The sequence below is a fragment of the Monodelphis domestica genome, chromosome 6, assembly GCF_027887165.1.
Source record: "Monodelphis domestica isolate mMonDom1 chromosome 6, mMonDom1.pri, whole genome shotgun sequence".
Lineage (NCBI taxonomy): Eukaryota > Metazoa > Chordata > Mammalia > Didelphimorphia > Didelphidae > Monodelphis > Monodelphis domestica.
In genome coordinates, this window is record NC_077232.1 from 60,232,231 (window position 1) to 60,245,196 (window position 12,966).

Consider the following 12,966-nt stretch of genomic DNA (forward strand, 5'->3'; position numbering starts at 1 on the left):
TACTGTTACTTTTCTCATTTGAGACAAAAAACAACAACAACAACAAAAAAAACAGGCTGAAAAGATTAAATGGTTTGCCTTGAGTCATATAGTGTCAGACCTGACAATCAAGTCCAGTGCTCCTTTCACTAAAACATGATTTCCCCCCCAAAAGTGCCAAATGCATTCTACTTTTTCACTTTCTTCATATATATGTAAAAAAGAGTGGTTTGGACTTGATGACAACTAATTTCTCTTACAGCTCTTAAAATTCTAAAGTTCCAGATTAGGATATAATTCTGGCTATCTCCCATGGCTAGAATGCATTCCTCACTTTCTTTAAAAAAATAAATAAAAATACAACAAGTACCATTTTCTTTCAGTCAGTCAATAAATCTGAATTAAATGCCTAGATACCAGACACTGGGGATACAAAGCAAGCTAAAAGACAGTCCTTGCTTCTAAGAGTTCATAGCCAAACAGAGAAGATATCCTGCAACAACTATGCCAAACCAGCTGCAGACAGGAGAAAATCAATAGAGAGGTCTTAGCATGAATGCAGGTTGGGATCCCACCAACTGTGAATGCCTTCCCTCCCAAATCACCCTGCATTTAAACACTTTGCATCTACATAGATTTACTTTCTATTTATGCTGTACACATTTACATTGTGCTTGCTGGTTCTGAAATTAGAACCTAAGCTCCTTGGGTGGAAGGAACATTTTAATCCTTGTACTTGTATCCACAGTACCTGGGACACATTATGTGCATAATAAATGCCTACTGATTGATAAGTATATTTGTAATATTATAGATTACAGAATTAAAAATTCAATAAGTACCATAAAATATAATTATATTCAAAATTCAGAACAATCATTAATTCAACAAATAAATGAAAGCACCTACTGATGCTTTTACATTATGACAATAAGACAAAAATCATTTTTTAGGTAATAATTGACCCCAAGAAAATTATCCAGCACTCCCAAGTTTAAAATTTAAGTTACCTGCTCAGTTTGCTTCCACTTCTGTTCCAATGCATCAAACATGACTCTACAAAGTTCTTGTACATCATGTTGCTGCCAAGCTGTCACAAAAAGAAACTTTAATTTATTAAAAAAAAGGCAATTATCAATTTAGATGTATTTGACATATAAGCATATGTTTCAGAAACAGAAGCCATGACCAAGTAAGTGTAAAAAAGCTTGGGCTGATGAAAACATTTTCTTTTTCATACTTTTACATTTCAAATAAGCTTTCTTATTGATAGAGTTGATAGAGTACAATATACTAAAGTACACTTCAAGGGGATTTGTGATTTCCTTTTTGTTATGTTATGATATCAGTTCATCACATCTCATCCTTTTCCTTCATTCTCCCACCTCACTTCCCAACCAAGACCATCTCCATGAGTTATGGCCATCCACCCACATCCCCTAAAAGGCCACCTGGTGGCCATCCTTCTCCAGACGCCTTTTCAGACTACAGACACTGGGATCACTCTAAAAACATTTCTGGCTTAATAGGATCTGCCAGCACTAAATCTTTTGAGGGTCATCACCATGTCTTACTGAGATACCAGAGAAAGATTCCAGTGAAAAACTAAGATATAAAAGGAATATAATTAACTTACATTTTAATATAAAGCACTATACATTTCCAATACTATAAGTAAGACCAAGTCAAGCAATTACCTTTCCCCATGATGTTGATAATTTATAATAGTGAAGTACAACTGACAAGAAAACTAATTACCTTCACTACTATCCCATCCAAAGCTCCTCGTAACATCAGTTGTTTCAATTGCTCGCTTTTTGCTGGTTTGTAATAAAACAAAGAGTCTCTGAAGCTGGTATGGAATGCTTGTCACAGGATCTTCTTCAGATTCCTCAAATTCCCACCTATGGAAGTGAGACATTTGAATATTTTAAAATTATTCAATAAATAAATTAACAGTAAGAAATATCATATCTTTGTGTGTTTAATAGAAATAAACAAAATTTTATTTCACAAGACTACACATAAAAGCATAAAAACAAGAATAGCCAAGCATGAGAATGGCTCGTTTAAAAGAAATAATTTATCTCGATAGAGAAAGAATCCTATGAAGTGATTAATGATTAAGATCAAATAAAGCAGAAATATGAATGTAATATGAAAAATGACTATAATTATGCCAATGAAAAGACTAAGAGTCAAACTGAGGAATCTTAATGACCAATCTTGACCTGGGGAATAAATGATGACATTTTCCCCCTTCCAGGACAAAAGTAGGAAAATGTAGGGGAAGAATACTGCACAAGTCAATTTCATTTTTAATTCTTCTATTTGTTATTTGAAAGGACATTCTAGGAAATGATTTTCAGATAAGAAACAAAAGGGGTCAATAAATCTTAAAAAAGAAATTGGGGGAGAATTTTATTTTCTTACATACTCAGGATTTCTCACCAAAGCTTGAGTCTCAGATTCTTAAATTTTGAATCTAAGGAAGATCTCCATATGCAATCCTAATGCTAATAAAGATTCAATTTACCTTAAAAAAATGAATTTTTCTACCCCATTTTCTTTAAGTGGTACTACTATTATTTGAGTTATCTTGGCCAGAAACCATGGTACTGTCTCCTTATAGATGACCCCCAACCCATTCCTACCTAATCCTCTTATCTATGGTTTCAATTACCCAAAATCATTCCAGAAGGAGAGAGGCAGGAAGGGGCTTTTGCTAAAGATGGAGAGGTAGGTTGGACAGGTGTGAGGACTCAAGTGGGTGGAATGGGCAAAGGTCTCCTCTATGTGCTGGAGTTCCACCAGCTGCAGAAATCTCGCTTGTGTGTCAGTTCTGCTTTCACTTGGAGGGTTTTTTTTTGGTTATTTATTTATTTTTTGTGAGGAGTGTGCAGAGGGGAAAGTCTCAGGGAACCAAGCCAAGGGGCAGAATCAGGGAGAGAGAGCACAGTACTATTCAGTAAAGTTAACCCAAGAGTTAAAAGTTATAAACAAGTACTAACTATTGTTTTAGGCACCAAGGGTCTTGGGTTGTATTTCTCCATGGATAAGTGAGCCTACTGTATAGTAAAATATAATGTACTTCATTTCAATACTTTTTTAAAAAGTACTTAAGTCTATTTTAGCCCTTTAGAGTAAAAGGAATAATTTGGGTTTTTACCCTTTCCACTAAGCTAAATACCTAGGCCATAACTCTTTAAAAAGATTCTAATTTGTTGGTACATACATAATGGTTAAGTCTTATTGTTTACTTAAAATGACTAGTTCATCTCTTCCTCTTCATTCCCATGACCACCATTTCAGTGGAACCATTCATCACCTCATATCTGGATAGTACTGATAGCTTCTCAACTATTCTTACTCCTTTTATGGTGTAGCTATCTTACAATAAAAATTGAATAGTGATGCAAAATTTTCCTTTAATAATATTCTTATCATGTCACTTCCTTGTTGATGAGAAAAAATTAATCTTTAATAGTTCCTAATGTTTGTGACATCAAGGAAAAAAATTTCTGCTTCATATTCAATCCTATCCCTCATTTTACCACCACTACCAATAAAACCACATACAAATATTTAAGTGTCTACTAAGAACACTAATAGGTCTTGAGAGAGATGAAGTTATGACTAGATAGGAAGTTTCCGTATAACAGATAGAGAAAATGCTAACATGGACAGTTGTAACACATAATATTAAAGGATAAGTAATTTACAAAGTGCTACCCAAGGCCCAAAGGAAGATTCCAACTGACTATGAGGATTGGGAAAGGCTTCCTCAAGGAGGTAGCATCTAAAGTTATATTTAAAGGACTGGAAAGAATTTCAGACACCAAAGACAAAGAAAGGGAGAGAGGCACATAGGGTTCCTGGGGTGTCAAACTTAAATAAAAAGATTCCTTTGAGCCACATATTGGCTTAGAGAACCACAAATTAACATTATCAATGTCACATTATAATTTGTTTTGTTAAACATTTAGAGGTTCCCTCCAATACTTTTCCTCCTCCCTCTTCAGTTTCACACCTTTGGCTTAGGGTTCAGCCAGAGCTCACTCACTAAAAGCTCAACCGAGAAATTGAACCAGTTCAGAGACACAGTGAAGGAAACATCAAAGGCAGTACTAGGCCCCAAACAACGCAACCACCAGGACTGGTTTGACGAGAACAACACTGCTATTCAAGACCTATTGAGCAAGGAGAACAAAGCCTTTATGGAGTGGCAAAATAACCCAAACTCTGCTCCTAAAAAGGACAGATTCAAGTCTCTCCAAGCCACAGTGCAGCGTGAGATCAGGAAGATGCAAGACCAATGGTGGGGGAAAAAGGCAGAAGAAATCCAGCGGTTTGCTGATATGAAAAACTACAAACAATTTTTCAGTGCCCTCAAGACTGTCTATGGGCCATCAAAACCCACCACCACTCCCTTGCTATCCTCTGACGGTGACACTCTCATAAAAGATAAAAAAGGCATCAGCAACAGGTGGAAAGAACACTTCAGTCAGCTTCTCAACCGACCCTCTTCAGTCGACCAAAGCGCCCTTGACCAGATCCCCCAAAACCGCTCCATTGAACAACTTGATGTCCCTCCTTCAATAAAGGAAGTCCAAAAAGACATTAAACAAATGAGTGCAGGCAAGGCACCCAGTAAAGACGGGATCCCAACCGAGCTGTACAAGGCCTTAAATGGAAAGGCGCTCCAGGCATTCCACATAGTACTGGCCAGCATATGGGAAGAGGAAGACATGCCCCCAGACTCAGAGATGCCTCCATCGTAGCCCTATACAAGAACAAAGGCACATGAGCAGCCTGTGACAACTACAGAGGCATCTCACTACTCTCCACTGCCGGAAAGATCCTCACCCGCGTTATACTCAACAGACTAATGTCATCTGTTTCAGAGCAGAACCTGCCTGAATCACAATGTGGCTTCCGACCAGATCGTAGCACCATCGACATGGTCTTCACGGTGAGGCAAATGCAGGCAAAATGCCTTGAGCAGAACCTGAGTCTCTACATTGTCTTCATAGACCTGACAAAGGCGTTTGACACGGTGAACAGGGACACATTGTGGGTGATCCTCAACAAGCTCGGTTGCCCAGCAAAATTTGTCAAACTAATCCAGCTCTTTCATGTCGACATGACAGGGGAAGTCCTATCTGGTGGAGAGAATTCCGATCGCTTCAACATCTCCAATGGCGTGAAACAAGGCTGTGTCCTCGCTCCAGTACTATTCAACCTATTTTTCACCCAAATATTACGACATGCTGTGATGGATCTAGACCTGGGTGTCTACATCAAATACCGACTGGATGGCTCATTATTTGACCTTCACCGCCTGACTGCAAAAACAAAGACAACAGAGAGACTCATCCTGGAAGCTCTCTTTGCAGATGACTGTGCTCTCATGGCCCACCAAGAAAATCATCTTCAAACCATTGTGGACAGGTTCTCCACTGCAACAAAACTGGCCTGACTATCAGCCTCAGCAAAACAGAGGTGCTGTTCCAACCTGCACCAGGGAGGCCAACGAACCAGCCGTGCATCACAATCGACAGCACGCAGCTTTCTAACGTCAACACTTTCAAGTACCTGGGCAGCACCATTGCCAACGATGGGTCCCTAGACCACGAGATTAATGCCAGGATCCAAAAGGCCAGCCAGGCACTTGGGTGGCTGCGCTCCACAGTCCTCCAACACAGAGGTGTAAGCACTGCGACGAAGCTCAAAGTGTACAACGCAGTGGTCCTCAGCTCGCTCCTGTACGGTTGTGAGACATGGACACTGTACCAGAAGCACATGAAACAGCTGGAGCAATTCCACCAATGCTCTCTCCGGTCAATAATGAGGATCCGATGGCAGGACCGAATCACCAATCAGGAAGTCCTTGACAGAGCCAACTCCACCAGCATTGAAGTCATGGTCCTCAAAACCCAGCTACCATGGTCTGGACACGTCATCCTCATGGACCCACAGCGAATACCAAGACAGGTATTCTATGGTGAACTGTCAGCTGGACTCAGGAAACTCAGGACTCAGGCGACCAAAGTAAAGATTCAAGGATCAGCTAAAGTCAAACTTGAAGTGGGCTAGCATTACACCAAAGCAACTAGAACTCGCTGCCTCTGACAGAAGCAGCTGGCGAACCCACATTAACCATGCTGCCACCACCTTTGAAGATGAACGATATCAATGTCGTGCCTCTGAGCATGAAAGCCGACACCAGGCCACAACTGCACCTCCCGTAACAACTGGAGTCCCATGCCCCATGTGCCACAAACTTTGCGCCTCAGCCTTTGGACTCCAAAGCCACATGAGGGTACACCATAGATGAAACTGCACAAAGACAATAGTCATTCTCGATCACAGAGAGACTACCACTACACTATATACTATACAGCCAGAGCCCTTAAACCCATGAGGATCAAATGAATTTATATATATATATATATATATATATATATATATATATATATACACACACACACACACACACACTTGTATTCAAGGAGCAGACTTAGTTTGGCTGGTATGCATATAACATACAAACTCAGTGTTTCATTGGTATCACCTTTAAGAATTCATTTATTTCCACACTGGCATGAAATTTGTCACAGTAAGTCTTCTGCAGAGTAAAACATTTGGTAATTAAAATGAGAAACGACTATTTAAACAATATGCTCAATTAGAAGTTCTTTAAAGATGACTTAGGGAAAGGAGAATTTTAAAATATATTTGGGTTTACTCAAAATACAATTTTCACATTTAACTTATAAAGTAGCTGTAACATGTGAAAGTTAAGCTAAAATTGATTATTTGCTCACATGGATTTAAGTGTCATTTTGATCTAAATATAAACATATTTCTAAATTTTCTCCTTTTAGAAAATAGTAGTTTTTGAGATTTCCTCATTCAATTGCTTCTCCCTCTACTCTTTTAAAGTTTTAATCTCTTAAAATGTATCTAGGAAAATATATCTGAGAAATGTTCAGGTATTTTTCATGATAAATGAAAGGCAATGTGTTATTAGTTGAAAGAAGCCTATATTTGGAGTCAGAAGACTGGAATTCAAATCCAAGTCTATACATTTATTTATCAACACAATCACTTACCCCATGAACACCCTAGTTTCCATATCCATCAAATGTGAAGAATATTTGCATACCTATTCCTCAGAGTTGCTCTGAAGAAAGCACTGTATAAGCCTTAAAGTAATACAAAAGCATGAATTATTTAAAATGTGAAAAAATAAATTTAATTTAGTTGCTAGAATACTTACTTATACAATGCATTCCTGAATTCAGGAGTCATGAAAAGTGTTTGCAGAAGGCTGTTCAAATAGCAAGTCATTGCTTGATTTACTAATCCCACATATCCTTTAAAAAGATAACAAAAGCAAATAATACAATTCAATATTTAAAAGAAAAATCAGTAAGGAAGACAACAAATTTAGCATTTGCAAGCATTAAGTATTTACTTAGAACAAAAGAAAAAGGTTAATAGTATTTAAATTTTTTTTTAAACCCTTACCTTCCATCTTAGAATCAATACTGTGCATTGGTTCTAAGGCAGAAGAGTAGTAAGGGCTAGGCAATGGGGGTTAAGTGACATGCCCAGGGTCACATAGCTAGGAAGTGTCTGAGGCCAAATCTGAACCCAAGACCTCTCATCTCTAGGCCTGGCTCTCAATCCACTGAGTCACTCAGCTGCCACCAATATTACTTAATTTGTAACTATAACAATTTCTCTGGATCTTATTCAAGTATCTGTTTTCACAATTGTGCCTATATGAATATCATCTCTATAAACTCCATAATAGCATGTCAAATTGCTCCATAAGTAATAGCATCCAATACAGTATTTATTGTGTATCTCAAAGGGTTGCAAAACAAGTTTTTTAATACTAATGAAATTTGAACTGTTTCACACTGATATGAAAACAATTCTTCAAATTTAGATTATGAGAATATTACAGATCAAAAAGAAATCCATTAAGAGAATTCTATTAGCAAGCACAGTCCTATCATTTCTCTGAGATTTAATTTCTTCATGTATAGGATAAGGGGCTGGGTACAGACAGTCTTAAAGATCCCTTTCTGGCCTTAATATCTTTTAGGATGGAATCTATATGAAAGATTTGAAAAAATGAGCAAAAGCTGGAATCACTGGCATAAGTATTTAAAAGTCTTTCAAGGTGGACTACTTTGTAAAAATAACAGTCATATGGATATGTGAGTTCTGGTGTTTTTATCTTAAAATCACATGTTACAGACATACCTCATATAAAAACCTCCTTTAAGAAAAAAACCAAAAACCTTAACTTATAAAGCATTTCCCAGAATTCCTAAATGGAATGTGATGAGAAAAAGGTTCTGGGGAAGTATTTTAGAGAGGAATTCCAAGCTTAAGGCATTGAAGGGATCAAAGAGAAAGTAACTGGATCAGATATAAGTTATCAGATCTTCTATCAAATATTAAAGAACTCTAACAGCCTATATTGAGGATTCAGCATATGAATTCTTCTGTTTCAGTACCTCAAATGACAGACCATCATATAGTACATTTTATCGTGGGTTTTGTTTTGTTGAAGAGAATTCTTTCAAAGAAAAGTTCTATTTCAAGTGATTCCTGATATCAAATGCCATTAGATTTTAAGAATTTTTTTCATAAAATGCATCATGTCAATAAGACAAGCAGATAACTTGTTAACATGAAAATAACCCAAAAGTCTATATTTTTTCTCAATTTCAATTATTAATCAGAGTAAAAGTAAAATCATTAAATAATACAAAACAGTCACTATAAATTAGTTTTTAAATTGCAATGTCTAAATAAAACTATGCTTTGTTTAAAATTAGGTTCATAAATGACTCAATTCCTGAATAAAAGAGAGTAAATAATATAAACAGGCAAGGCTGAAAAATATGTAGGATAAAGAATAAAATACCAAAAGAAGGCATTTTAAAAAAGTGAAATTATTTCACTGTGATCAGATTATACTCCAAGAGTTAAAATCCAATAAAAGCCCTATGTTCTTTTAAAAGAAATGGTGATTCTTTCAAATGAACTACATTAGTGAAAATCAAAGAAATTCCTTCCAATCAAATAAGAATTCCCAAACTCTAAAAATGCATTCAAAGTCAGTTAATTTACAAAAGGTAGCTTATTTATTAACAAGTGTTCAATATTTTTGATTCTAGTTACTTTCACTGCTGATGAGTGGAGTTTATGTGCATGTATATGGGACAAAAAAAGGAAGGTTATAGGAATCCTAGAATATTGTAATAGAAAAAAGCAATGGACAAGGTAATGCAGTCCAAAGGAACAACTGGGCCAAAGAAGTCTTTGGAAATTGTATGTTCATTTGAACAATGAATTAATTGCTTCAAATAGAGCTTAACTTTAGAGCTCATGTCTACCTATTCTCCCAAATTCCTGTTCTCTCAAATTCCCTAAACACAGACTGAGTGCCCACTGAGAGTCTCATTTTTTCTTCTTCTCTTTTCTCAAATGCCACTATTCCACAATTCCAGCCCCTCATTCTCAGTTGTTTTTATTCTATTCTAAAATTCTAAGCCTTCGTTCACCTTCCCTCCTATCCCAAATTTCATTACCAAGTTTTCCAGTTTTCCAAAGTAAAAGTTAATGTGAAAAATTCTAATAATCAAAGAAGGCTACAAAAGTTCCCAAAGAGTTCTTTTCTCTAGTCTCTTGGCCTGATGTGCACATTTTAACAAGGGTCTCTGTAGGCAGATTATTATTTGGATTTCATATTGTATTATATAAAAGTTATATAAATTAAATATATACTCGTTATAAAGTTGGTATGTTTTCCCCTGCTGGCACATATAATTTTCTTAAGAGTTGCATTATAATCTGGCCTCAGACACTTCCCAGCTGTGTGACCCTGGGAAAGTCACTTGACCCCCATTGCTTAGCCCTTACCACTCTTCTGCCTTGGAGCCAATACACAGTATTGACTCCAAGATGGAAGGTAAAGGTTAAAAAAAAAGGAGTTGCATTATAAAAACTAAAAAAGAAAAAAAAGAGTTGCATTATAAGGTTATAACTAGTTAATATATTCCCAATTTAAAGCTCAGCTTTGTTATTTACTATCTTAGGCAAGACAAAACTTCTCTGGGTTTAATTTCTTCATCTATCAAAGGAAAAGATTAAATGATATAAGATCTAAGGTCACTCCAATTTCTAAATCTATAATTCTCCTATAAAAATGAATCAATATGAGAAGAACATCTTACCGGTTTCTGATTTATTCAATATAGAAGAATATGAGTAGCTTTGACTGACATAATCACCAGTGGAGCCTACAGAACCTTCTCTTGGGAGGGGACCAATAAACCTATCTTGCACACTGTCATCTACTGCACTGGAGTCCTCCTAAAAGTCAATGTAAAAAATATTTAATGAACAAATTTAACTGCTGCAATTTTAAAAACTACATGCTATATAAAATGCTGTCAATTACTAAACTTTGCAGAAGGATTTTAAAATCAGTAAATAAAATAATTAATGGAGTATTTACATTTAGGCCACCTCTATGATATATTTGAATATCATTTCCTAAGTCTATTTTATAACATAAGCAGTGTAAACAATACTTTGATGTCCATTTCATAGTATCAGAAACACTCTGATGTCACAGAGTGGTGCAGAAGTGATCCTGATCTCTTGAAGGCTATACCATTAGAAAACAAGCTCTATCATATCCTACCAAAATACAAGTTTTAAATGTAAACCAAGTGATGGATTCTTTGTTAAGTCTGGAAATGTTCATTACCAGGTTAGTTTCAGGCTATTAAAATTATTTTAGCCATGACAATTTATGAAGATTGTTATACAGTAATAAATCATTACAATTACCATAAAAATATCAAAGTTAAAAAAAGGAATCTGATTTTGATCAAGAGAAGTTCTAATACCAATAAAATTATCTATCACTTAAGAACTGAAACATTGCAGGTTTCTAGTTTGTGCTTTTATTATATATTTGTTGGTCATATTTCTGATTTTTCAGGACCCCAAAATCAAATATTTGGAGCAGGTATTTTATTGGTTATATAATAGTGCTCTCATTTTACAGATAAAGAAAACAGGTTGCCCAAGGCCACAAAGGTAGAAGTAGGAGAGCCAGCATCCAATTTCAGGTCCTCTGGCTCCAAATTTAGCATTCTTTCAAGTATACCATGTTGCTTCTTATATTTTATTTGTAGGTAAAAATTTTTGGTCTGGGCAGTTAGGCAGCACAAGTGGATAGAGTACCAGGCCTGGTGTTGGGAGGTCCTAGGTTCAAATCAGGCCTCAAATATAATTCCTAGCTGTGTGACCCTGGGCAAGTTACTTCACTCCAAATAAGTAGCCCTTACTGCTCTTCTACATTAGAATCAACATACAGTATCCATTCTATGACAGAAGAAAAAGGGTTTAAAAAAATTTATTTGGTGAAAAATGGAAACCTTCAAGTATAATCTGAACTATATAACAATTCAAAATCAAACAGAGAAAAGCATCCAAGTATTTAAGAGAAACAACTAAATGAATTTCTGGAAACATGGCTGTATATCTAAACAGTAGAGGGTGAAGACATGCAGGTTACAGTAAACTGTTGCTTTACCGATAGTATCTGAGGCTGTTCACCATCTTTATCTGTCAAATGAAGAAAGTTTTTCTTCCCAGGTTCAAAGTTAGTATCAAGAAGAGATTTGTCACTGGTGTGATCCAAAGGCTAAAGAACACAAAATAACATCTAAAATCATTTAAAATTTTTTCAATTATAGTAATAAATCATTACAATTACCACATAAAGTCTTAACTAGATTTGAAAACTGGTTCTTTTGAAACAAGTTCAGTAAAATTCTTTTAATGATGGCTTGAAATTAGCTATCCATTCACCCTCACACTTAGATGGTTAAGCACTCTCAACAATAAGTACTTTATGGGCCAGCAGCTATGTTAGGTAAAAAGAAAGGAGTTAGGTTAGATGATTTCTATGGTATTCTTTTGACTTTAAACCCAATGACTCCATGATCCATCAATAATAGGAGACTTCCATGAAACAATTCCTAAGAAAAATTACTTTGGTCATGGAATTTTATAAACTAGATTTAGGAAAGGCAAAAACTGTAAGAGAAAAAAATGCTAAGACTCAAAGAAGAAAATCTAATTATAATTATTCCTATGTTTTCCAAATATGCCAAAATATAAACCAGTACTCATCTGGTTTCCAGCAAAAGGAATTTTGTACATTTGAGAACAAAAAAGAAAGTTTATAAAATCTAGACATATTATTTCCTATTTAAGAAATTCGCTATATGAGATAGGTCACAATATGTGATAATATGGGTTAAAATAAAAAGCAACATCTAGTTTTCCTCAGTTCTTGCTTATTTGGGTGGGTGGGAGGTGGAAGGGGAAAACAGTGGAAGAATAGCTTTTTGAAGATATATAAAGATTAAGTGAGTAGTTTTCTAAAAACCATTTAAGTGGGATTCAACATCAACTTGGGAATAACATTAAGCAGTGTCTGGATATGAAATCAGATGCCCTGGATTCAAGATGCAGTTTATTGCTGGGCTTGGAGTCAGGACAGATAAAGGTTCAAACAATATAAACCAGATACTTATTAATGTAAAACACTATAATATGATTAGACTACTGGTTTTCATTTATCAGTTGTATCTTTTCAGTTCTATCATTTGCAAAATGAGAAAGGTAAGATCTCTTTCAGCTTTCATACTCTGTATTTACGTAATATTTGCATTATCTATTTCACAGGATTAGTATGAGGATTAAATGAGATAAAGTATGTAAAAGACTGTTAAGTACCATATAAGAGATCTATTCTCATGTTTTCCTTTTCTTTTTAAGGCACAAGCTCCTTCCTTCTTTCATTTTAGTCCTAATTATAATGGTCACTGGAAGAGACCTAAGAAAGGTAATACCTCCCTTCAAGCAAGATGACTCTTT

At 35.7% G+C, this 12,966-nt stretch overlaps 1 protein-coding gene across 6 annotated transcripts in view; it reads right to left on the bottom strand.

Moving 5' to 3' along the window:
• Nucleotides 1-12,966, bottom strand: part of USP47 (ubiquitin specific peptidase 47) — a 100,913-nt gene that overhangs the window by 49,865 nt on the left and 38,082 nt on the right. For all 6 annotated transcript variants that reach the window (XM_007497093.3, XM_056802077.1, XM_007497095.3 and 3 more), the window contains 5 exons: nucleotides 11,615-11,725; nucleotides 10,242-10,380; nucleotides 7,262-7,358; nucleotides 1,738-1,883; nucleotides 990-1,069 (listed from right to left, as the gene is read on the bottom strand). In XM_007497093.3, the coding sequence (XP_007497155.1) occupies nucleotides 990-1,069; nucleotides 1,738-1,883; nucleotides 7,262-7,358; nucleotides 10,242-10,380; nucleotides 11,615-11,725 (573 nt within the window). The remainder of the gene's footprint in view (nucleotides 1-989; nucleotides 1,070-1,737; nucleotides 1,884-7,261; nucleotides 7,359-10,241; nucleotides 10,381-11,614; nucleotides 11,726-12,966) is intronic.